General features: G+C 54.2%; 1 protein-coding gene across 1 annotated transcript in view; it reads right to left on the bottom strand.

Annotated features, from left to right (window-relative positions):
• SDK2 (sidekick cell adhesion molecule 2) overlaps positions 1-25,711 on the bottom strand; it is a 245,342-nt gene that overhangs the window by 39,198 nt on the left and 180,433 nt on the right. Inside the window, exons 13-27 of the mRNA XM_032870716.1 lie at positions 23,396-23,572; positions 22,905-23,041; positions 22,185-22,332; positions 18,274-18,414; positions 16,565-16,746; positions 15,903-16,018; positions 8,184-8,379; positions 7,877-7,975; positions 7,299-7,490; positions 5,846-5,967; positions 5,104-5,213; positions 4,856-5,006; positions 2,156-2,393; positions 1,294-1,409; positions 453-642 (exon numbers count right to left, since the gene is read on the bottom strand). Coding sequence (XP_032726607.1) covers positions 453-642; positions 1,294-1,409; positions 2,156-2,393; positions 4,856-5,006; positions 5,104-5,213; positions 5,846-5,967; positions 7,299-7,490; positions 7,877-7,975; positions 8,184-8,379; positions 15,903-16,018; positions 16,565-16,746; positions 18,274-18,414; positions 22,185-22,332; positions 22,905-23,041; positions 23,396-23,572 — 2,315 coding nt within the window. The remainder of the gene's footprint in view (positions 1-452; positions 643-1,293; positions 1,410-2,155; positions 2,394-4,855; positions 5,007-5,103; positions 5,214-5,845; positions 5,968-7,298; positions 7,491-7,876; positions 7,976-8,183; positions 8,380-15,902; positions 16,019-16,564; positions 16,747-18,273; positions 18,415-22,184; positions 22,333-22,904; positions 23,042-23,395; positions 23,573-25,711) is intronic.

Genomic DNA, 25,711 nt, shown 5'->3' with positions numbered 1-25,711 from the left:
CCCGTTGATCAGACTTTGACAGAAAGTTCTGCTGCGGGGATGAATGCCTGCAGCCCTGCTGGCATTGCTCTTTTGTAAATGAGACCAGGAGGCTCATGCCCAGGAAAAAGCAAGCCTTTTCCTTGCACAGAGCTTTGCTCCAAGTGAACCTGCCCCAGGCAAACCCAAATTAAAACAGGTCTCTATTCTGCGCACTTGTCCCAGAGAGCGTGCAAGAGACTGAATCCAAAGTCAAATCGTTCTTGCCTTCCATCTCTTCCTCAGGGAAGCAGAGTCTGCAATGTGTAACCCCTCACGATGGGTTGGTGGCCCTTGGTGTCCTGCCCCCAACAGGAGAAGCCTGACGCCATGGTTCTGTTTGGGGCAAAGTGTGAGCCCAGAGGGGCAGGGCCAGGCAGGCAGGAGGAAGGAGAGCTCCCAGCCTCCCCAGGTGCACAGGGATTCAAACTCACCATCATCCAGCGTCCGCTCCAGGATGGGGGGGTGGCTGGGGCTGCCATCCCCGATGCGCGTAAAGGCCAGCACCTGGACCTCGTAGAGCACGTATTTGCCCAAGCCCGTGAGCTGGGCACTGCGGGAGGAGTTCCCTTCCACCAGCCAGAACCGGGGCTGGGAATCCGAGTCCTTCTCCTTATACATCACCTGCCAGAGCACAGTGCAGGGGGTGAGGGCCTGCGGTCTGGGTCTTGCCTGCCAGCTCCCTCCCCAAGTCTCACCCCGGAGCGAGGCAGGCGGGAACAGAGCTGGTGGGCCCTGGGCTCCTCGGAGAGGCGTGGCCCCAGGAGGGCATGGGATACGGTGGAGCTTGGGCTCTGGGAGAGCAGGGGACACAAAGATGCACTGGGCCATGGAGCTGCAAGCTTCCTTAGAGACCATTTAGCTGGGAAAAACAGGCTCGAGAGGAGGCGTGACTGGCACGAGGTCACACAGCCAGTACTGGCAGAGCAGGGACGTCAAGCCACGTCTCCCAATCTGTGGGCCAGGGCTGAACCCTGTGGCTGGGCGCAGCTTTGACAGCGGTTCTAGAAGATGGTGGGAACCAGGCCCACAGGCTGAGTGAGGCTGGGGCAGCCAGCAGGGCCTCCTGGGGGCGGCGGGGATGGGTGGGAAGGACCTGGGCCTCTCTGGAGGCCCGCAGTCCTGACGGAAGATTCCTTGGTTGCTGTGCCACCTGGAGCACAGATGCTGGGATCCCCTGCACATCCATTCCAGAAGGTGGAGACGCGGGCCCCAGGGGTCACGGGATAGGGCACCTTGGATGAGGATGCAGGTGACCTTGGAGCCGGGACTCACCTTGTAGCCCAGCACAAGGCCATTTCGGTCGGCCTCTGGGATCTCGTTCCAGCGCACTAGCATGCTGCTGGAGGTGGTGGCCAGTGCAGACACGTTAGTGGGGCCAGAGGACGGAACTGAGGGAGAGAAAGAGAAGACAGAGGGAGCTCAGGACCCAGGGGGTCCTCCAGGGGAAGGAGGCGTGACCCCTGGTCCCCAAGTAGCAAATTATCCTGCAGAGATTCCTGGTGACTCTGGAACATCACAGATGCTGCTTCTGGTTTCAGATAAGCCTCCCTGTTATCCTCTGCTGGGACCAATGTGAAGAAGAGCCCCCACTTCCTGTCTGCAGAGCAGTGATGAGGGGGAGGGGCTGGGATGGGGAGGCACGTCCTTTAAAAGGTTCCAGGAAAAAGCCTCAGAGCAGCGAACCACATGTGGGTGCATGAGGGCTGCCTGAAGGCTGGGGGCTCATGTTCTGTGGGTGACCCTTGCCAGGGTCCCGTGAGCTGCTGGTTCTGGTTCTGGAATGTTCTGAGAGCTGATCCGACCTCCCCACCTCCGGTTCTTTCAGCCACTGCTGGGTGTCAGAGTTAAAGGGGAGGGCCCAGAAAGCATGGGCAGTTTGCAGGGAAAGACCTCCTGGCTAACCCGCAGGGGTGGGAATCCCCCAGCCCCCCAACTTTGGGACCAGTGGGAAGATGCCGGGGGATACGGCAGAAAGGTCAGGTGCTTCGCCGGGATGTTGGACACAAATGGGAAAGTGAGCCTGGGCTTATTCTGAACGACGGCTCCAGCCTTCGTGGCCTTGGAAGGCCGTGAGAGCAAAGGTGGGGCGGTCCCTGCCACAGGCTAGCGGGACCCAGGGCAAGGGCTGCAGTACCTGACTCCCGGGTCCTGCCCATCACTGTCTGGCTCCAGGGCCCGCTCCCGATGGCGTTGAAGGCCTGGACCTGGACGCGATACTCTGTCCACTCCTCCAGGTCTTCGATGGTGTACTCACGCTCCCCGCGGTCCTGGACCACGTGGCTCAGCGTCTTGCCGTGGCCGTCTGCCCGGCTGTATTTGATCTTGTAGCCCACCGACTCGGGGTTCCCATTGTATTCCATCTCCGGGAGAGGCTGCGGGAAGGTGGGATCGTACAGCGGCTGTGAGGCCAGGCCCGCCCCGTGTGGGGAACTATCTGGCTCATGCACCCTCTTCCAGGGAGCCCTATAGGATTACCACACCCACCGTCCAAGCTGTGCGTGCCCATGAGAGTTGCTCTCCCCGAGGAGGGCTTAGATTGTGATTCTGTGATCTGCTGGGTCCTGTCTCCCTGCCTGTCTGTGCCAAGCTCCAAGGAGAGGCGGCATCCATGCTTTACTGTGTCCAGGGCAAACTGAGGAGCCGGCTAGGGCCGTCAGACTGGAGAGGAGACCCACAAAGCCTGTCTGTCCAACAGGCTGATGAGCACAGCACCCGTGGCCTTGGCTGTCTCTACCACTTAACTCCCTCGTGTAGACTGCCCACACACACTCACTTAATTTCTAACACGCCTGCTCCCAGTGCACGCGCACCCGTGGAGAAGCAAGTGTGGGGCACAGCATCTCGGGCACGGAGGGAACACTCGGCACTGGCAGCAGCCCTTCCAGCAGCAGGCCCCAGTCTCTCTTGCTCCATGTTCGGCCTCCCCTTCTAGAAAGTTTCAGCCAAGAGAACAGACAGATTCCCTTCCTCGGCTGCGGGGGCTGTGGCTGCTGGCTCAAGGTCATTTGGATGAACCTGGGCAGTGTTGGTAGGCAGTGGGGGTGTGTGCATGGGGGGGCGGGCTGTGATCGGGGGCAGGTGTGAGCGGAGGACTCTGCCTTCAGAATCCCTCCGAAGGCCCTTGGCCTTCACCTCCTTGCCAATACTGCTTCCCTGGGGGTTCTGAGGGGCCCGCGGTCCACAGGCTCCCCACATTCTGACCCACTTCCTCCGGTTCCTCGGCCTCTGCCTCACTCCCAGCACACTCGCTGCCTCCGGCCGGCCGCTGCTCCGCAGACACTTAGTGAAGCCGACCAGAGACCATTAAGACAGAAATCGATGGGCCTAGAGCGCACGCTTCCTTACCTGCCAGGGAAAGGTAACAGGCCGTGGACCATTAGGCAGGTCTGGAGGTGCTTGGGGCCCTGCGCGGGGCACCAATTGCCTTTTTATTTCTCCCCCAGCACCCCCCAGCCGCCACGGGGCATCGGTCAGTCTCTATCTAGTCTTTTAGTGTTTGGAAACCTTAAAGTGAGCTACCAGATGAAGGCGGGAGCCGGCCCAGAGTGGGGCAGAGCCTAGGCTTGCAGTAATGCGGGCTGCACACATCCGGGGCCGTGAGGCCGCTGAGCTGTGCCCGGCACCAGCCCCCCGGGAGGGGACTCAGAATTAGGAACTACCCTTTGTCCCAGGCTGATGGGGCCATGAGCTCCTTCTACCGGGCGTCCGCCTGAGTGAAAGGGCGTAAGGGATTTCCAGTCAATCCCACAGCCTGGTGTTTTGCAAATTGTGTTTTGTGCAAGTGGTAAGAGAGCTCATGTGGACACAAAACCCAAGTTGTGTGTGGCCAGATCGGCCGGCGAAGCGGGGTCAGGCAGGCTTTTCCTTGCACTAAGGACAGGAGCCAGGCTATGGGGTGTCATCCCCCACATTCGTTTGTCTCAGAGTTCCTGTATGCGCCTCACACCTCTTGGATGACTGCTGCGTGGGGCAGCAGTCAGGACAACGCTGTCCTGGGGGGGGACGGCGTCGGGGAGACACGTTCTCTCCTGATCCCTGGAAGACGGGGTGGCAGTGTGCTCAAGGGTTAGGACTGCAGATTCTGGGAGGCCAGACCCCCCAGGGTGGGAAACCGAGCCCTGCTATTAACTAGAGGGTGGGGGAGGACGTTGGTGAGGGTTGGTGGGACTCGGGCCAGCGATCTGACTGCTCTCTGCCTCAGTTTCCCCATCTGTGAAGCAGGAGCTCAGGATCACTCTGCTGTCACAAGCCGGTGGAGAGAGTTCCAGGCCGGACTTCGAATACAGAGCTCAGAACTGTGCCTGCCAGGAGGAAGCCCTCAGGGTGGGCAGGGTCGCTTGGGGTAATGGCCCTCAACCAGCAACCCTGGCCCGTGGGGGTGATCTCCTGCACCTGTCCCGCCACCTCAGATGTGATCCCTCGCTCTCGGACTTGGTGTAGGGGACCACTTACACCTGAACCCCAGGCCCACCACTTGGGAGCTGTGTGGCCATGGGCGAGTTCCTGACTCCTCTGACCTTCAGTTTCCTTATCTGTAAACTGGGGTCTTGATGTGCCCTTTGCAGGGTCACTGGGAAGATTAAATGGAAGAAATACGTAAAACGCTTTGCTCACTGAACAGTGTCTTCTAGCTCCCTCTCACAAAAGGCTTTTATTTTTTGGCCCAGACTGAGTATGAGGTACCTTAAAGGTGCTGGGTGTAAAGAAAAGAGAAGGGAGCTGTGGGTGTTCTGATGAACCCCTCTTTGATGTGGTCCCCCAGGGACAATGACCATGGTAGGGTGACAAGGACCAAGGAGCCATCCCAGCCCCACTGCCCTCGTGGGGGCCTCACCATCCAGCGGAGCCACAGGCTGGTCTCACTTGCCGTGCGTAGGGTCACGTTGGCGGGGGCCATGTCAGGGGGTGCCTGGAGGGTCTGGATCTTTCTAGAAGGCTGGCTGGGGGGGCTGGTGCCCACGATGTTCACCTGGCGCATTCGGAAGCTGGGATGGGGGAAGGGAGCAAGCAAAGTGATGAGGGCAGGACCCCAGGGCCAAAGCCCGGCCGGGTTTGGGAAGCCCCTGCATCTGGCCCTGTTACCTGTAGTAGGTGAAGGGGTTGAGCTCGGGCACCACCATGGAGCGGACGTCCGGCTCGTTGGTGAGTTGATGAACCAGCAGCCACTCCTCTCCCTCCCCGACCATGCCTACCTGGAAAAGGGAGACACTCTTAGACCTGCTCGGCTTGTGGGGCTGAGATGTTCTGTGCCCCAGGTTCTTGGAGGTGAAGTCCTGCCCATGGAAGGTCTTGATTCCATCCCAGGGCTCACCTGGTGGGCCCCAAATGGGGTCACCACCTTTCCAGGCCCTGAAGCATGACTTCAAGCATGAGCCCAGGCCACCTTGCATCAGAAGCTGCTGGAATGCTTACTAGAAACCCACCCCAGGGCCCTGCCCTAGACCTAGCTCATCAGAATCCCTGGGGTTGGTACCCGGGAATCTGGGTATTTAATGAGCTCCCGGGTGGAGCCAAAGCGGAGACTCGCCACTTACGGGGATGTGGGCTGCAGCGGTGTAGTTCTCCAGGCCGGCCGGTCTGCACCCGACCCACGGGACTGGTGTGTGGGCGCGTGTATGTGTGTGCACGTACATATGTGCATGCACAGGGCTCAGTGAAGCGGAGGCAGACCTGGGAATGGTGGCATTTTTGGTGTATCTGGCCATCTGACAGCTGCATATTTAAAACCCCAACACACATGTGGTTTGCTCTCAAGTACAGGGGTGTGCCCAAGGCCAAGGGAGCAGGCTGCGTGGGCTGCGGGTCCCCTGGCATCAGGGTTTACCTGGGCCTCCACCAGCCAGCGGGAGATGGAGGTTTTCCCGTCGTAGCCCGGCTTGAACTGCAAGGTCACGGAGCGGGGGCCGATGTTGGAGATGCCCAGGTTGGTGGGGGCCCCGGGGAGTTCTGCAACACAGGGTGGGAAAGGAGATCAGCTGAGGACAGGGTCCTTCCACATGGACTAGGCCTCTGGACCGGCGGCTGTGTGTCACCCTTTTCTAGAAGCCTGGTGGGAGGAGCTGGGCCAAGGCTTCTGTCCTCCGACACAGTCTCCTTCCTGCATCCACGGTTCTGTGTGTCCTGACCAGGCACCCGAGGCAGGGTGGGGGCTGGGAGGGCCCCCAGAGCCACAGGGAGGCTGACTGGGCCGGGGAACGGGGGCTGGGCATGCAAGGGCTTCCCGACAGAATCTTCTCTCCATCCACACGCACGGCCCCTCTCAGCCCTCCCAAACCTGATAATGGCTGAGCAAGATCAGGAGGAGGCTGGTGGAGGAGGTAGCCCCTAATTTCTGCCCAGGAACCTGCGGATTCAGGATGAACAGAAAAGAGTACAGGCTCTGGAAGTCAGACTGTCTTGGGCTGGCCTCTAACCTCACTGCTTCCACGCTGTGTGTCTTTGGGCTCGTCACCTAACCTTTCTGAGCTGCAGCGTCCTCCTCGGTGGAACGGCGATGGTACTATCCCCCACCTCAGGGCTGCTGTAAGGACTAACTGAACTGATGCAGATATACCACTGGGCTCTAGGCACAATCATGTGTTGGTGTTTCCAATCAGGTGCGGTCACCCGAGTCAGCTCTGGGATCTCAGCCGTCTCGGGAGTGGGGTCGGGGGGGGGGCAGGTCGAGGGATTCTGGCTGGGTCCCATAGGCACAGACTTACACACCCAGCCAGGACCATATGGTTACCAAGTCCACCTTCCACAGATACATATGGGGAAACTGAGGCACAGGGGGCACCTTGACTTGCTCTAGGTCGCAGAGCTTGGCAGAAGCAGGGCTGAGACTAGAGCTCAGCTTGTTCCTCCTACCAGGTTCTCAGATGATTCCCGCCTTAGGCTACCCCTTTCCCAACCAACACTTCCACTGGCGGGGATCCCGCTTGGACTTTCTGGGCGACCGTGAGAATTCTTCCCCTAAATCAGAGAGAGCATGGCTCCATGCAGAACCTGGTGTGGGATGGGACTGGATGAGACGGGGATGGGGAGGTGTCCTCTGGGGGACTATGCTTTTCTGAGAGCCACAGGGGGAATCAGCAGGAACCCCACCCAGCCTCCATCCAGAGACCTGGGGTCATGAGATGTAAGCCTGCTCTGGGGGGAATGCAAGAGACCATGGACCCAAGGCAGGGCAGAGCTCTGGGGGAGGAAAGCCAGTGTTCCTGAGCAAAAGGGAAGCCTCTTGGTCAGGAGGAGGGCCCCAAGAGGCCAGAAGTCCTGTCCTACGAGCGGGCACCCACCTGGAGGCACCCCAGAGGAGATGGTTGATGCAGACACCTGGCCCTGGCCCTTGGCGGTCATGGCAGCCACCTCGATGGTGTAGGTGGTGAGCGCGGTGAGGCCTGTGACGCGGTACTCCAGGGTCACGTTGGGTAGGTAGTGGGTCACGCGGGTGTTGGTTCGGTTGTACTCCTCCCAGGATATCCGGTATCCTAGGGAGAGCCCCCAGTTGTGGCGTGAGCTTGGCGTGACCAAATGCTTGCTTTGGCCTTTCTGCACTGCTTGGGCTGGGAGCAGTGGGGCCACGGGAGCTGGGAACCTCGTCTCTGGGGCCCCAGGTATAACTTGGGTGGGATGACCCTGTTGGGTGGGGACCGTAGGACGGAGTGATACTTATGGCAGCTGCTTGAGGCCTGTGGTGGAGGCCCTGGGACGTGCTATAGAGCAGAGGGCCTGAGAACCTCCCCTGAGTACTTTCTAAGAAAGACTGGCCTTCTGGGAGGTTCTGGATGAACACTGGTCAGCAGGACAACAGGATGGACTGGACGACCCTGTCTTCCCACCCCTGGGGCTCGGAATGCCCACCTGTAACCCTTACCTGTGAGGATGCCATTCTTCTCTCCCGGCTCTTGCCAGCTGACCTTCAGGGATGTGTCCAGGATTTCACTGAAGCTCAGGTGTCCCACAGGACCCGGCACTGTACCCCAAAAGGACCCCCCCAATGCACATTAGAGCTAGCGAGAGACCACTGTCTGCAGGACAGCCCGTGTACTCCAGGGGCACCCCAGGATGGAAGAAAAGGCCGGGACTGCCCTGTACCTGGAGCGCTCAGCCTGGTTCTCGGGGGGGTGGGGGAGTGTGGCTGGGGAGGGGGGCAGGGACGGCAGGGGTGGGGTGGTGCCTACCATCCTCATGGGTGCGCACCAGCTGGGGGGTGCTTCGAGGCCCGTCGCCGGGAGTGGTGAAGCAGAGAACGGAGGTGAAGTACTCGGTGAACTTCTTCAGGCCAGACACGAAACCCACGTGGATGCTGTCTTGGAAGTTGGGCCGGGCAGTCACCATGGTAACCTCCTCTTCCTGCTCCGGCTCCCAGGCAATCAGCTGGGGAGAGACCAGCAACTCAGGCAGGGCAGCAAGAATGTTCCAGAAGAGGCCGAGCGCTCTCCCGCAGTCCGGGAGCTGCAGGAGAGCCCAGCTTCCCAGGGTTCCCTAAAGCTTTCTCCGTCTGGGCTAGACAGGGTCTCCCTCGGAGTTTCCCCATAGAACTGCCACTTCCGCTAGTGCTTTCAACGTGTTCCAAGCTGGGATTTCAGTCTGAGACCTGTCGTGGAGGTGGGGATCGGCGAGGGAAGCCCGGTCTGGGGACGCAGCGCGGCTTTTCTGCCTGACTTCCGTGCTGCACACCCCACCTGGGACGCACCCGCTTCCCGCCTCCCCTTCCTTCTCTTCTCGATCTGTGCCCTCACTCTCCTGCTTTTTGGGCCCTTCATCTGTCTCCAACAATGACAGCTGGTCTCAGAGAGTTCCTCGTTCATTTGAAATTGATTAACTAGCAATTAATGATGAAAAGCAACACGATGAGTTTTAATAAGCATGGGTATTGATAGATATAAAACAATAGCACGCTGATGTCTCCTGATTAACTCACCCCTAGAACAATGCTTCAGCCTCTCCTTTTTCGTGGCTGCGTGTTTATAAAGGATGTTTGGAAATTTAATTGGTGTTGTGAAAAGATAGCCTATAGCAAGTTAATTAGACACTAATTAGACCCTAAAAATACTAATCAGAAATACTAAGTGGCATTTAATAAGTATGTTAAATATCCTCCTTATTTTGGTTATCTTGTTTCAGAGCAATTAAATTGCCGAACTTCTTTGGAGTAGGTTAAGAAACAAGTTTAATGTTTTAATTTAATTTAATTAATGTAAATTTTGAATTAATTACGCCGATAGAATTAATTGTGTGGTCTGTTCCCCAGCAAGTGCAAAATCTGGGTAAATATTATTTTATTGGGTTTAGGCCAATTATAATCACTACCATTATTACAGGAATAAAGGACAAGGAATATCTTTACAGGTGCCTTAAAATACCATCACTGGGAATTGGCTTCAAAAATGACCCAGAAGTGCACAGCGTCGTGTGGTTTCCTGAATGACGACTTCTTTGTCTTACGGCTCCAGGCCCGAAGCCCAAGATGGCAGCAGGATGGAGGCGGCTTTGAAAGTTACTCTGGGATGTCAGCCCCTTGTCATTCTCTAGCTGTCTGCAGAGGAGGAGGCCCAGTGTTAAGAGGTCTCTCCCCCAGGCCAGGAAGACTACAGACTTGCCTTCTGCACCTCCTGTTCCCTGAAAGGCGGTGGGCTCAGGGCAGCCCAGGGCTACCCGTTGGACGAGCTCATACTCTGTGTCAGGCACTGGGGTAAGCCCGTCGCCCGCCAGCCCCACCGCATCATCACAGTGGGGACTGGATGGACATCCCTGCCCTGTGCTGTTGCGGGAAGGGAACTGAGGACCACAGAGACTGAGGCCTGGCTGGTGCACACGGTGCTGTCAGGGGCTGGCTTCAGATCTGTGGGCCTCCCTCAGAGGGAGACCCCGGATGAAGGCCTCTGCCTCCCGAGGTACACACGGCTGCCAGGAGAGCGTCGGAGTTCCTCTTTGCTGTCTGCATCCCTGATCTTGTCACTCAGGCTCAGTGTTCATGTACTTTATCAGGCCCTTAGTCTCGGAGTCAAGGCAGACTGGGCTGTTGTGAGCATGGCTGGGGAGTGTGGGTGCCCGTGGGCTTGGGGAACAGCACCAGATCAAGGATCCTGGGCCTCTGCCTTGGAAAGCAGAGGAGAGGAAGAAGAACAGAACCCAGCTCTGTTCCTTACTGTGTGACCCTGGGAAAGTCACCCAGCCTCTCTGAGCCTCAGGCTATTATAGGGGAGGGTGAGAGCTGCCTTGCTGGCTGCTGGGAGGAGAGATGAAGTGATGACAGAGGCGATGTGTTATGGGGATGAGAGGGTAGAGGGTTATATGCAGCCTGCTAGCTGCTGGAGTAAAGGAAAAAGTAGAGGAAATTCTCTCTTTCCTTCTCCTTTTGTCTTTCCCCCATCTCTCTTTGCATGTAACATTCTGGAAGGATAGACAGGATATTAACAACAGTGGTTATCAGGAGTGCGGAGAGTTCTGGAACATTCTGGAAGGATAGGCAGGATATTAACAACAGTGGTTACCAGGTGTGGGGAGAATAGTGGTTACCAGGAGTGGGGAGAGTTCCGGAACATTCTGGAAGGACAGGCAGGGCATTAACAACAGTGGTTACCAGGAGTGGGGAGAGTTCCGGAACATCCTGGAAGGATAGGCAGGATATTAACAACAGTGGTTACCAGGAGTGGGGAGAGTTCTGGAACATCCTGGAAGGATAGGCAGGCTATTAACAACCGTGGTTACCAGGAGTGAGGAGAGTTTCGGGGTTGGGTGGGTGGGACAGAACCAGGCAGATGAGGAACTGGAGTGCGATGGAGGATTTCTGCTACACGTTTATCTTTTTACTTTCGTTGGTTTTTGAATCATGTAAATACATTTCCTGTTTAAAAAATTAAATTAAAAGAATTTTAAAAATCATGGAAGGATTTGGCAGTAGCAGGGAAATTATATATACATTTATCCATTGATCCAGCAATCTCCTTTCTATGAATCTATTCCAAAGCGAAATGTGAAGAATATGAAAAGATAGATGCACAAAGATATCCACTGCAGAGATGTTCATCATAGTAAAAGTCTGGAAACAACCCCAATGTCACTGCTGGGGAGCTGCCTGACCAAACTGGAAACGTAACGTGGAAACCAAATGTGGAAAGCCATGCCATGGAGTCCAACACAGATGTTGACAAGGAAACCAGAATCTCTATATTCCTATGGCGCAATCCCCAGGATATAATGCAAATAAAGAAGCAAGATGGATAAAATGTAGAGTGTCCTTTATCGAAGAAGGGGGGGGGGACACACATTTATACATGTTTGCATTTGCTTATGTTCAAGAAATGAAAGGAAAAACCAAACCAACCAGACAAAAAGAAATCAAACCTATGGGGGAGGGAAAGGAGAATTCAGGCTGATTTTCTGTGAACGTACTTTGTATATCTAACTTTGGAAACACGTAACTATGTTCCATAATTATAGAACAAAATTAAATTAAAAAATCAATCCCTAAAAATCGAAACCAAAATGAAACAAATCGACCTAGCGCTGTATTGAGCTGCAGCAAACTTACACAGAGAGAAACTATTTCTGGAGACTTTGTAGCCCAGGCAGGGGAAGGATGTCCCCAGCGGGATGCGCCCCAGGTACTGAAAGCGCTGCAAATCACCTGCCACGATCTTTGGTCCTCAGCGTGGTGGGATGACTGTTCTGAGACGGTTGTGGGTGTTTTGGGGATAAAGTAGGCAGGTAATTACGTTGGTGTTGTAGGAACTGGATTTTCGGTATGGAGGAAAGAGAGACAAAGACCTATAAGATGATTAAAGAGCTTATAGCCCTGAAATTGAGTTGAAGTATATCTGTATGTGTCTTATCTGAAAAGGAGGAGGAGAAGAAGAAGCATTTCCGAGCTGTCCATTAACAGAGCCTAGAAATGGCCTCCAGTGTTAGCTGGTGTTAAGGAGAGCCCTCAGGGCCTAGGCTGTGGTATCTGTCATTTCCCACCGAAAAAAACAAGATTGCCTGAAGTCACGGCTGATCCCAGGGACTGGGCAGGAACCGGAGACAGCGGGAACCATCCTATCAGCCTACCGGGGCCCCGTCAACAGGATTCAGCAACCAAAGAGGCCAACGATGGGCCCATCTGGCATCAACATGAATAATGACAGCCATGGTTGAAACCTACCAGATGAGTTAAAAATGCTTGAGTACATAATAATTTACCAACAATTAAACAAAAAAATGTCCTCCTCTCCCCCATCCAAATTCACCTGTCACTTTAGAAGATGCTAAGGAATGTCATTCCTGACTCTGAAAATTGGTAGGTGATGGAAAAGGACAGAGTTTTGACCAGGATTTTCCTAGATGAACTGCACCTTTAGGTAAGCAAAGAGTTGGTAAGGGGGAAAACTTCTTTTCACTGGAAAACATTTCTGCTAATACATCAAGGAGAAATTATAATATTTGACTGTCCTCATTTTGCAGCCCTACTGAAATAACAGGTCACACAGGGTGGTCGGTGGTCACCACGCGATAGTAAGAGAGACAGCTAGACCTTAGGCCTTCTGATGTAAGGGCACAGCACCCTCTAGGAAACAATATTTGGGGGGAAAAAACCCACGAAATCACCAAACCTGAATTTGATCAAGCCTCTAGTTTTCAGTTCCAATTTGCTGCGAACATAGCATTCACAGGCCTGTGTTAAATGACCCCACAGAGAGGCAATCGGCAAAATCCAGGCTGCGGAAAATTCTATAGGGCAAATGATTACGTTTCTTGACTAGATAAATTACAAGAAAAAGAGAGCGAGAAAGGAGAGAGAGAGAGAGAGAGAGAGAGAGAGACTCTCTAGATCCGCCGAGACCCAAAGGAACACCGAACCAGTTGCCGTCGTGAGGACCTCATTGGGATCCTGAAGCAAATACAGCCACTAGTCGAAGAAATCAGGGCCGACGGCATATCCGATGACATCAAGGGGACTGGTGACATTTTTAGGCATGATGATGACAGTGTGGGTACTGTGGTTGTGTCTGAAACGGAGGCTTTATAATACTTCTTGGCAGAACCGTTTATGGATGAAATGATACGGTGGCCTGGGATTTGCTCGACAATATTCCAGAGCAGAGTCGGAGGCTGGGGAACAGACAGGACACATTTGGCCACGAGCTGGGAATTGTTAAAGCTGGGATGCGTTAGGGGCTTCTAAAGTTATTACTGTTTTCCCTTCTTTGGGAGATGTCTGAACATTTTTAACAATTCCAAGGGGCGGGGGGGAGTCCATTCTCATTGGAGGAACGCAAAAGGCCACGCACTGCTGTTTTCTCCCTGTGACGGTGAAGGCCGGGGCAGCAGGAAACAAAATCCCTGCTTGAATCCATTTGTCTTTAGAAAAAAAAAAAAAAAAATCAAGGCATAGTTATTATTTTATAGTTAAATCATAGGACACCTTTTTAAAAAAAAATTTTATCTACCTATTTATTTAGAAAAAGAGAGAGAGCATGTGAGTGAGCAGGGGGAGGGATGGAGGAGAGGAAGAGAGAATCCTTTAAGCAGGCTCCCTGCTGATCCCACGACCCTGAGATCACGACCTGAGCCGAAATCAAGAGTCAGATGCTGCCCTGACGGAGCCCCCCAGGGGTCCCGACACATTTTCTTTTTAAAGCAAGAGATGCAGGCTCTGAAGTTTGAATCTGAGCTTCGCAGCTGCTCTGGCTTTGAACAAGTTACTTGCCTCTCGTGCCTCAGTTTCCTCCTCTGTGAAATGGGGGGAGGAGAAGCCTTCCTTCTGAGAGAAGAATGCAAGGCAGGCCAAGCCATCCTACGCGCAAAACCCCTGGGCTGTTCATGCCCGCAGATGTTTTTAAGGACAAGCCATGGGTGCTGGGCACCAGGCAGACCTGGAAATCACGCGGGCTTCCGCAGCCTCCTCCTGCTCTGTCCAGGTCATGGCCCTGACGGTCCTGGCTACTTGGCCCGCCAGGAGCCACCTGCCTTAGAAGTCTGCAGCCTGGCCCCATCCTCCCCACCCCCAGTCTGTGAAAGAAAACTTAGAATTGGCAGCAAGAAGCTAATTGTTCCCAGCTCAGCTCCTCTGCTTCTCAGCGCTGTGCGAGCCTCCCCTTCCCTCCCCTGCCTCCCCCCAGAGTCCCAATTAGGAGGCTTTCAGGACGGCCAGCCAGCCAGCCAGTGTTCAGCAGCAGCCCCCTGCCCCAGGACAGCCCTGCTCGGCCCTGGCACCGTCTTCCCCGGAGCAAGAGGGCCATAGCAGGCCCGTACCCGGCTCTAGACCGTCCCTCCTTTATTTGCAACACCAGCAGAAAATTCTCGGGGTGATTTACTCTCTGTCCCTTTCTGCCCAAGCCACCCTTTTTTCTCAGGAATAACGGCTAAGGCTGTAAGTCCTAGAAATCATCTGGACTGTCCCGCACGTGCAGCCGTGGAGCAGAGCAAGTGCAGGAGCCTTCTGGAAGTGTCGGCGGTCATCACGAGTCCCCAGATCCCTGGGCTCCAAGCCAGAGGCCAAGGGGTTTCTCCTTCATGGCCTGCTTCCCATGGCACACCCCTCCCACATCTGGAGGGGGCCGACCGCCTCCTCCCACCTGCCTCAAGCTGCACACAGCGCACGAGGTGATCTGTCTTCTGTTCTTTTACAGGGGGCTGGCAGGGTGCTCCCTGTGGGGTGGGAGCAGAGACCCGGGCATGGGAGCAAGATCCGGGATCTCGGAGGGGAGGGCTGAGATGTCCTGACTTGTGCGGTTATAATGACAGCAGATTTACCGCTGCCACAGGACCCCCCCGCCCACGTTACCAATACCAGGATTGAATGACACCTGCTACCATTACTGCTAAGCTCATTGTCGCACGCTGACCTGCGTCCCCCTAACTCCCCAAACTCACATGTTGAAGTCCTAACCTCCAGGGCCTCAGGAGGGGACTGTATTCGGACAGAGGGTCTTTAAAGAGGTAGTGAAGTTAACATGAGGATAGTAAGGGGGGCCGCAGTCCAGTGTGAGTGGCGTCCTTTCAAGAAGAGGCTGGGATGCATGCAGAGGAGGGACCACGCGTGGACACCGGGAGAAGGTGGCACCTACGCACCAAGGACGGTGGTCTCGGAGGGAATCAGCCCTTCCCAGACCTGGATCTCAGACTTCCAGCCTTGGCAAGTGGGAGGACAAAGATTTTTGTTGTTGGAGCCGCCTGGACGGTGGCACCTGGTTAGGGCCCCCCGCTCGGACAAACGTGTCTCTGCAAGGCACTTCCGTGCGTGTCACTGAGCCCAATGAGTTACGGATATCGTCTCATTCAGTCCCCACGCGCCCCTAAGGAGTAGGCGTGAGTATCGTCCTCATGCACACATGAGGGGAGGGGAGGTTATTTTGGTTTTCCGGCATCTAGAACGGAGCCTATAGGAAGGCTGGACAAACACGAAGGAGTGGGGCTCAGATTGTAGGACGTGTCTAGGGAGCCGGTGAGAGGCAGAGCCAGAGCCTGGATTCTAGCCCGCATCTGTCATGGTCCCAGTCCTGTGCCCTTAACCACACTCTCTGTGGGGTCAAGTGCAGCCCAAGGACACGTGTGGGTCTAGGAGAGCCACAGCTTGGCAGGAAGAAGCGGATTCTGGATTTTTCTGGGGCCGTGGCTATGCCCAGGTGCTCCTGAGCCTGAGACAAATGTGGTTTGCTTATAGCCCAGTCTTCCCAAGAAAGCTCCTCCACACGGGGTCACAGGCTGGGTGGTGTCCTGGCCCCCTCACAGCCTGGAAGGGGCCTGAGAGCAAGCCTGCATGCCCTTCACCTTGATCATGTGTCGTCTGCTTGGCTTGAACCAATGATTTCAGAAGCACAGGGGGTACTTCCCTCCTCCCGGCTCCTCGGCCCCTGGCCTCCCTCAGAGAATCCCCAGCCTTCCTCTGGGGGCCGCGGGGAGGCCTCACGTACCTTGTAGCCCTGGTTGATGCCGTTGATGAACTGGGGGCTGGGAGCATTCCAGGTGAAGCGGATGGTCGTGGAGTTGGTGGCTTCTGCGTGCACGTTGCCAGGAGGGACAGTGGGGACTGGAGGAGAGCAGAGGGACGGGGCGGGGGACAGTAGAGGTAGAGGGGTGGAGTCAGTCTTGGGCATTAAGTAGAGAAATAACAAAGGCAGGGGTCTGCTCTGCCCCGCCCCCTGACCCTTTGCGTTATGGACTCATGGCACCCTCTTTCTCTCAATTAGTTTGGGTTTAAGTACTCTCGCCTGACCCAGCTCACAGGGTACAGACAAACAGAAGTGAAGGATGGGAACGTGCTTGGGGAAGGTCATTCTGCACAACCCTCACAACCCTCCCAAGCCAGCTGCTTCATGATCCAGGTGACGTGGACCCTGAAGAAGGTCCCCGTACCCCCGAAGCCTCTGCCTTCATCATGCTCCCCCACAACTCGCCTGCCCCTCGGCACCCTCCCGCCATACGGGGTAGCCAGGCACAGCGGGCAATAGCTCAGGACTGGGGGAAACAGGTGCCGTGGCCGAGGCGGGACTGGACAGGTCCAGGACCGACAGGCACGGGCTGGGGAGGGAGAGAGAGAAGCACCAGCTCCTCCACGGTCACCATCCCCACTCACCTCCCTGCAGTGTCCACTCGGCGACTTTGCTGCTGTAGACACCCAGCCCGGCGCTGTTGTAGGCGGCCACCTCGATCTCGTAGTTGGTCCAGATGATGAGGTCCTCCAGCAGCAGGTTGTTGACGTCAGCGTCTGTGATGTTCTTAAACTGGTACCCGACGGGCAGCCCGGCCAGGCAGTATCTAAGGGGAGGGAGGAAGGCAGGGGGTGGCGGGCTGGAGATAGCCTGCTGGGCACATGCCCAGGAAACCACGTGTGATGGTGCGAATGTTCCATATGCCGTCCAGTGTGGCTGTCCAATATGGCAGCCGCTCTTGGGCGTGGCTGCTGAGCACTTGAAATGTGGTTGGTGTAGCTGGGAACGTGGCTTGTATTTAAATTAAATAACCACAGGACACCAACGGCTATCTCCCTGTACAGCACAGGTCTAGAGGATGCGTCTGTTCTTTTTGATGGGGTTGGACACTGGAGAGATTAGCTAACCACGGACGCTAAGAGTTTCTGGGCAGACCACACTGGTCTCACGTAGGAGGGGTCATCCATGGAGAGCCACATCCAAAGGCTGGGCTCACTTTCTTTGTCCCTCCAAAGGAGTGGCTTCCTCTTTTGACAGTCACTGACTTAAGTGGAGAGAACAAACTTGAGCTACCTACTCTATCAATTTCTACTGGAAAAGGAACACATGATAATACAGAAGTGGGTCTGTATGGACAAAATCTGGGGGGATGGTTAGATCATAGGAGAACCACAACCCATACGTTATTGGAAAATTAGAGGCTCCAGCTTATTTTGATATGTTACAAGACCCAGTAACAATGGTCCTCAGTGGCTTATCATGCACCAGAAATACCCAGAGGGCTTGCAGAAATCCAGGTTGCTGGGCCCACTTCTAAGTTTTCCATGATCGGGTGTAGGACTTAAGAGTTTGCAGTCAAATCGAGACCACTGTTGGTCTAGGAAACACCTTTTGAGCACCATTCGCCATTAGGGTTCACCGAAAACCCACAACAAAATTAACGGATCGTGGAGCGGCCAAGTCAACGATAACGCCCTCCAGATCTGGGGCATGCCAGAGCTGGAGAGCGCACACATACAGGAAAGAAATGTGCATTTTGCAGCCTGCCAGAATTCAGAATACTGATGGACGCTCAGGAACTTCAACTTTATGCTAATTTGAATTTACGACCCCCAATTAGTAGCACTTAATAACTCAGTTAGAGGTTACCAGTGAAATACCCTCGGTCAAGTGTAGACATAAAAGTTTCCATAACTGGGCTTCGTTTTGCGATAAGGACCAGCAAAAGGAGGTCTACCATTTGACCAGCCCTTGGCTCAGTATGGTGGCTTCAGATGGAGTATTCTTGGTTTCTGGGGTGGCTGGCCCGTTGGAGAGTTACCTGTCTCCCTGTGCCCTATCCTGTGAAGCCCTGCCGTGTGGCCGACCTGCCTATCCACACAGCCTTGAGGACATTACACTGTACCTCCTCTCTCAAGCATTCCCATTGTTTTCCAAGACCCTGCCTTCTGGAAGTTCCTCTACACGTCTAACCTGAGTCCTTCCTACCAGGGCAAAGTCATTTCTTGTTGCGTGGTGGCCCTTGTGAGATGGAGAAGGACCTGTCGTGACTTGGCTGTTTTCCCATCCACTCCAAACCCTCCCCCTGGGTGGGGGCTGTCCCTCCTTTCCCCAGGGAAGGGGGGATACCTACCTGATGACGTAGCCCTTGAGAAGGCCATTCTGGTGGCTCTCGGGAGGTGGCTGCCACTGGATCATGATGGACTGATTGGTCCGGCCGCTGGCGATGACATTCTGTGGGGGGGCTGTGGGGGGCTCCTCGGGGAGGGAGACCCTGGATAGGAAAACATCAAGAGTGGGTGGGTCTTTCCACTCTTAGTCTCGAGGGCAAATACAGGAGTTTAACGGGATACGAGGAGGCTGCTCGGTTCCTGGAGGACTCTGCACAGTTGCTGTGTGCTTTTGGGCAAGTCACTTAACCTCTCTGAGCTTGCTCCTTTACCTTTTAAAGGAGTATAATAAACCTCCACTTTCCTGCTTTCTAAGACTAGTTGAGGCTCAAGGACACCGCGTATGGAATCGTTTCAAAACACCACAAAGCCCCAGATGTGTTTGTGTCTGTGCAGCTCAGGGACATGGGCCTCAGTTTCCCGGATGTCAGAGAAGCTGCTGTGGGGGCTGATGATGTCCGAGTCCTCCAGTATTTCAGAAGCAGGAGTGTTAAACACTTGCAGGCTGGTGGTGCTGTGTGATGAAGCTTCCTTTTCTGCCCAGCTGAGCCCCAAGCTGCGGGCAGGGCAGGCCAGGTGGGGCTGGGGAGGCACGTGGTGGTGGTGGGGGCCCATCCCTCATTTCCAGAAGCGAGCATCACCGCATGTCTTTCTCTGGCACTGCTGGGGGACGCAGTGTTCTACTGCGGTGTGCCGTTCGCCCAACTGACGCGCCCATTAAAACCAGAAATTAATTATTGCTGATGGATGTCTCTCCCTCTCAGTTTATTTTTATGTTTTTTTCTTTCTGACGGATAGCTTTCCAAAACGTACTGCAAACTCCCATGTCTTTGTAAAGCCTGCGAGCGAGGGTGATTTAACCTTTTTCTTCGTGACTCAGGGCTATTAGTGTGAAAATTCATCATGAAGATGAATCAGGGCTTGAAGTGAAGCCTGAAGACCCAGAGAAAGTGGAGGGTGGTTTTCCCGACACTTGGAGGCTTTGTGTCATCGGGATTTTATAGTTCTGAAGGGCTGGGGCCGCATCCACTTTGCTCCCCACAGCCCTCATGGTCTACACACGGCCGGGCACACAGTAGGTGTTCAACAAACAGCGAGGGAATAAATCCTCCCTGCCAGGCTGTTACCTGCCCCCTCGCTTTCCTGTTAGGTTGTCAAGACCCCTGTGGCATCCCTCTCGTGAGAGCCACAAAGACTCAAGCTCACTGGAACTGTGGCAGAACCAAGTGATCGATTTAAGCCAGATGTCCACGTACATACACACCTAAGAGAGTCTTTTCAAGAGCCAAGTACTTTCTTGGTTCCTTTGTAAAAATATCAGTTGACGATATATGTGAGTGTTTATTTCTGGGCTCTCTATCCTGTTCCATTGGTATAAGTGTCTATTTTTATGCCAGGATCATGCTGTTTTGATTACTACGGCTTTCGAGGATAGTGTGAAATCAGGAAATGGGATGCCTCCAGCTCTGTTCTCAGGATTGCCTTGGCTACTCAAGGTCTTTTGTGGCTCTGTACACATTTTAGGATTTTTTTTTTTCTAATTCAGGAAAGATGCCACTGGAATTTTGATGGCAATTGCATTGGATTTACACATGGCATTGGGTAACCCTGACATTTTAACAATAGTAATTCTTCTCAGTGGGGAAAGGATAGTCTCTTCAATTCATAGTGTGGGGAAAACTGGACAGCCACGTGCAGAAGAATGAAACTGGACCCCCATCTTACACCACTCACAAAAGAGAACTCAAAATGGATTAGATTTAATGGTAGGACCCTAAACCATAAAACTCCTGGAAGAAAACATGGGGAAAGGCTCTTTGACATTGGTCCGGGCAGTGATTTCTGGATATGACACCAAAAGCACAAGCAAGAAAAGCAAAAAGTAAGTTAAGTGGGACCTTAGCAAACTGAAAACCTCCTGCCCAACAAAAGAAACACTCCACAAAATGGAAAGCCCACACACTGAATTAACCCCCCCAACTGGTTAATATGCAAAACACATAAAGAACACATACAACCCAAGAGCATAAAAAAGGAAAACAACCCAATTCAAAATGGGCAGAAGATCTGCATCGGCATTTTTCCCACGAAGAACCACAGATGACCAACAGGTATGTGAAAAGATGCTCAGCGTCCCTCAACATCAGGGAAACACACATGAAAACCACAATGAGGGGCGCCTGGGTGGCTCAGTGGGTTAAAGCCTCTGCCTTCAGCTCGGGTCGTGGTCCCAGGGTCCTGGGATCGAGCCCCGCATCGGGCTCTCTGCTCAGCAGGGAGCCTGCTTCCCTTCCTCTCTCTCTGCCTGCCTCTCTGCCTATTTGTGATCTCTGTCTGTCAAATAAATAAAAATCTAAAAAAAAAAAAAAAAAGAAAGAAAGAAAACCACAATGAGATATCACCTCCCACCTGTCCGAATGGCCATCATCGAAAAGACAAGAGATAACAGGTGTTGGTGAGGACGTGGAGAAAAGGAATCCTCGGGCACTGGGGGTGGAGATGCAAACTGGTGTTGCCACTGTGGAAAACAGGATGGCAGTCCCACAAAAAATGAAAGAACTACCGAATGATCTAGCTGTCCCACTTCTGGGTATCTGTCCATCCAAAGGAAACGAAAATAGGATCTTGAAGGGACACCTGCACAGCCATGTTCACTGCAGCATTAGCCACAGCAGCCAAGACAAGGAAGCACCCCAAGCCTCTGTCCACGAGGAGTGGATCAGGAAGATCTGGTGTATGTATACAGCGGCATAGCATTTAGCAAGGAGAAGGAGGAAATCCTGCCATTTGCAACAACATGGATGGACCCTGAGGGCATGATGCTAAGTGAGATAAAGTCAGACGGAGAAAGACAAGTACTGTATGACCTCACTCATGTGCAATCTAAAAAAGCTGAACTTAGCCAGAGTGGAGAGTGGTAGTTACTGAAGGGCGGGTGGGTGGGGGAGACCGGGAGACACTGGTTGAGGGCACAAACTTCCAGTGATAAGATTAGTAAGTTCTGGGGATCTGAAGGAGAGCATGGTGATTGTAGCTAAAAATACTGTATCATATACTTAAACATTGCTCAGAAAATTGATCTTAAATGTTCTCGCCACCACACAGATATGGTGATTTTGTGATGGGATAGAGGGGTTAGCCAACACCACGTGGTAATTCTGTTGCACTGTGTAAATCAGCACCTGTCCACCTTACACTCCACCATGTTCTGTGTTGACGGTGCCTCAATAAATCTGGAAGAATGAAAAAGAAACCTAGAAGAGGGAAGAGGAGCACACAGCTTGGGGGCGTGGGATCTGTGTCGCTGTCACTCTGACCTTCCATCCTAGGGGGCTGAGGCGGTCAGAATGACCTCCTACATAAGTGGGTCTTTCCGGATGATGCTTGAAAGTGGATGACCCTCTGTTTTCTCTTAATTTTCATCACTTTGCAGAATCTTTGCTGAAAGCTTACTAGGACCTGGCATTGTGCAAGTCACTGGACACAGAGACCCGTGTGGATCCATGGCCCCGTATACCTCATGGCCACGTGACAGTGACGGCGTCTGTGAGGAGCTACAGTGGAAATCAGGTAAGTCTTTGAACTTGGCCAGCTCCCCGTGAGGGGACCACTAACTCCAGTGGGGGCTCATCCCACACCAGGCACCGCTTACAGTGCCTCCCGTGTCGCCTCCCGTCCTCCTTGTGGCGTGAGTCATGCTGCCCCATTCTACAGAGGCAGACGCCGAAGCCTACAGGGCCGGGGAGGCGGTGGCCTGGGTCTGCGCTCAGCCAGGCCCCATGATGCCACGTGGAACTCAGCTGTAGGTCCCCTCAGACCCTCCCTTTGATGGAGTCACCCAGAGCCCCTCTGGAAGAACACTGGCCCCCCTCACCTCTCCGTGTCCTTGCTGAACTGTCCCTTCCCCACGTCGTTGACTGCACAAAGGCGGAACTGGTAGGAGCGTGCCGGCACCAGGCCCTTGACCATCACCGAGGTAGCCTCGGGGTCCACACTGGCCAGGAGCACCGTCCAGGGGGCATCTACGAGGACAGAGGGTGCAGGCGGAGGGGGACATCCTGGGAGGCCCTGCTCCCTACCCCATTCTAGCAGAGGACAGCCTCCTGGACTTGGTCCACTAGAGGCTGGTCACGTCATTTTTCTGGGTCCCCTTAGCCCACCTGTCCTGGGAGGCTGGAATGCCCTGGGGAGGAAGCAAGGGCTCACAGGAACGGAGATGCACCTGCCTTTTCTAGCTGCCCCACCCCCCAACTGATGAGCTCCAGGCAAATTGTATTTAAAACATCATTCAAATGAGTCCTGCTAATTTTGGAGTTCACAGCTTGGGGTCTTGGAGGATAAAAAGCAAAAAATCGCCACTGCCTGGGAGGCTCTGGAGTGGCAGGCCCTGCATGTCCCCCTCCCGCCAAGGTGATGTTATGCCACTGTCACAATGACCAGGGGAGGCACGGGCCAATGCTCATTTCGCAGGGAAGCTGCAGCTTCCAGAAGGCCTGCTTAAAGGCACGGAACTGGGAAGCAGGGGAGCTGGAGCCAGGCCCCAGGCTGACTCCCCGAGTCCCTGCTCCCCGCTGGCTGGGGCGGGGAGGCTTACTGTTCTCCGACATCTCCAGGATGTAGCGGAGCAGGGGGCTGTTGCCGTCGAAGGGCTTGGCCCACGTCAGGTTGATGGCCCGTCTCTCTGCAGTGCTGAGGGTCGCCACGGGGTGCTCGGGGGCGTGAGGCAGCTGCCTGGAGGAGAGATATGGTGGGGTCACCTGTGAAGCCTGGAGTCAGGGGACACACAGGTGCCTGGGGTTCAGACTGAACGTCACAACTGCCTGTGCTCAGCCATATGGCTCCGCCTTCGGGCTGGAGGCTCGGGGGACCGCCCCCCCCCCCCCCCGCCCCCCCCCCCCTCCCAAGCCATATCCAGAGTCCCCAGCTCTTGACAGAGGGCTGAACTGAGCTGGGGGAAGGCCTTGGAGGAGGCCTGGTATGTCCCCAGAGGGCAGCGGACCCAGGTCCCACATGGCCTGGGCATCCGCCAACATAAGCCTCCTGTTGTGGCCTGTACCCCCTACGCTGGGGGCGGAGCGCCCTTACCGGACACGCAGGTGGGCACTGCGAGAGTCATTGCCTCCTGCGGACAGCACCCGGCAGGTGTACGTGCCGATGTCCCCCGACCACGTCTGCGAGATGTGCAGGGAGCCGTTTTTGTCGAGACGGATGCGGGGGCTGCTCTCCGTGCCCAGGGCGGCCCCGTCCTTCTCCCAGACGTACCTGAGGGGAAGGAGCAGTGGTCAGAAAAGAGAGGTCGGGAAGTAGGGTGCCCTGCGGGGGCTCAGCCTGAGGCTGGTCTGGAGCAGGGCCCCAAAGGCGGCAGGGCACTCCCCAGGAGACACAGGCCCCCTGGGGCTGGTCCTGGGTGGGAGCACGAGGGAGGGGGCACCCGCACAGCCTGCAGCCCTCTGTCCCTGTCGCAGGGTGCTCTGTCCAGGAGGCTTAGCCCACGAAGCCATTATACCTCCCGTTCAGGTCTAGGTCAGAGCCGCGTTGCTTTTGGCCAGAAGTCACCGCCAAGCAGCCAGCAGGAAAGAGCCGGCAAAAGGTAATCTTCTGAAGAGGTTAAAAGAGTACAGCTGGAAGAAGAATGAAAGTTTCCGCCCAGACTACATTTTGGAATTAGTTTTATGAGGGGAATCATTAGATCAATGCATCACCGTGACAAATTGACTTTAGTGTCCAAAAAATCACTTTAGCTTCGGTCAGTCAGTACAAAGGGGGACTTGAGAAATTACACACATGCCCGTGCCTGACAATAAGAAATATCTCCCCCGGAATGATCCTGGAGGAAATACAACTATTACTGTCATCCGCGTAACGTGGGGTGCCAGTTCTGGGGAGCACGTCATGCTGATGCCCTCCCCGGGCAAGGCTGGCCAGGGTGCCGGGAGCCAGGGCAGGGAGCCAGGAGGGGGGGCTGGGCGGTTTTGCACATGACCCGTCACTCACTCAGCAGGGGACTCTGTGGCCTGAGCCACGAGGTGTGACAGCTATCAGTATCAGAGAATCTAAAACTGCTGGGGAGAATGAGCCTATAATATTTTTAAGTTAAAAAAAAATCAGAAAATTGCAATTGCAAATAAAAAAATAATTTACAAATTACAAATTGCAAAAAAAAAAAAAAAATTCAGGGCAAGAAAACTGAAAAGCTTTCCCATCACGGGGAACCATGAGTAACAGCGGACCATCGCCGTTTCAGACTTTACTCCCCTGCCCCGAGGGGGCCTGGCGCCACAGTGCTGTTGTGCTCCGTCCGAATTCAGATTCCCCGGTCAGCTCCAGCTCCCCTGCTTCCCACTGCCTTGGCCACTTACCAGCTTCGTGATCGTGTGTTTACAGCCTCCCTGTGCCTTTGTTTCCTCATTTGTCCTACGAGGAGAAATAATACCACCCACCTTCTAGGGTTGCTATAAGGATAGTGTAAGTTCATACAAAAGGCTTCCCCCGTAGTAAGGGAGCCACAGAAGTTAGCCATGGATTTCGACTCTCAGAGCACATGCTGGTAAATAACGGGTAGCAACAAAGTATCCCAGACTCTTGCAATGTGACCCCTTCAGGCCCTGCTTTGTACTGGTTTGTACTGGCTGCTCGGTAAGGACCCACGTAGCTGCTCTGCAATTGTTCCCGCCCTCCTGGGAAGGGCTCCTTGTTCTCTCACGTTATAGTTAATGCTGTGAGAAACATCCTTGCAGCAGATTTCCATACATTCTAAATAATTTCTTCCGGGATAAGTTCTCAGCAGTGAAATTGCGGAGTTAAATTTTAAGGCTTTTTATATACATTTACAAAGTGTCAGACGTAATCACCTTCAATTCATCTCCATAGCTAGAAAAGAATCATCCTTGACAGCGCTGATGGCACGTGTAGAATTTTACTTAAAAGGAAATCTAGGGGGCGGAGAGTAATTCCTGCTTAAGAAACGGCCTATGGCAAACAGACGTTCTTGGCCCCAGGACGTGGTGTCTTAGGAAGGGAGTATCACCACCTGTGGAGTGTTTGCACCCAAACAACTAAGCCCGAATCTAATCAGCCATTTACTTGAGTCTAATTAGAAATACAAGGTATAGAAGAACAGGTGTACTGCATCACGAAAGAACAGCTGGCCAAAGCAGGGTCAGCAAACTGCAGCCCCCCTGCCTGTTTGTGTAAATAAAGTTTTATTGAAACAGAGACACGTTCATTTGTTTGCATCTTATTTGTACAAACAAGACTTGGAGAGCTGTGACAAAAGCTATCTAGTCCTCAAAGCCTAAATATTTACTCTGCCCCTTTATGAAAAAAAGTTAGCTGGACCACTGTCCTGTAGAACCTGGTTTCTGCAACTAATTAACTGCAGGTAGACAAAGCAGTCATGAA

Source organism: Lontra canadensis, unplaced genomic scaffold (genome assembly GCF_010015895.1).
Source record: "Lontra canadensis isolate GAN:19392208 unplaced genomic scaffold, GSC_riverotter_1.0 scaffold41, whole genome shotgun sequence".
In the NCBI taxonomy this organism is placed as follows: domain Eukaryota; kingdom Metazoa; phylum Chordata; class Mammalia; order Carnivora; family Mustelidae; genus Lontra; species Lontra canadensis.
The sequence above is the reverse complement of the archived record's forward strand: the minus strand, read 5'-3'. Positions and strand labels throughout refer to the sequence as shown.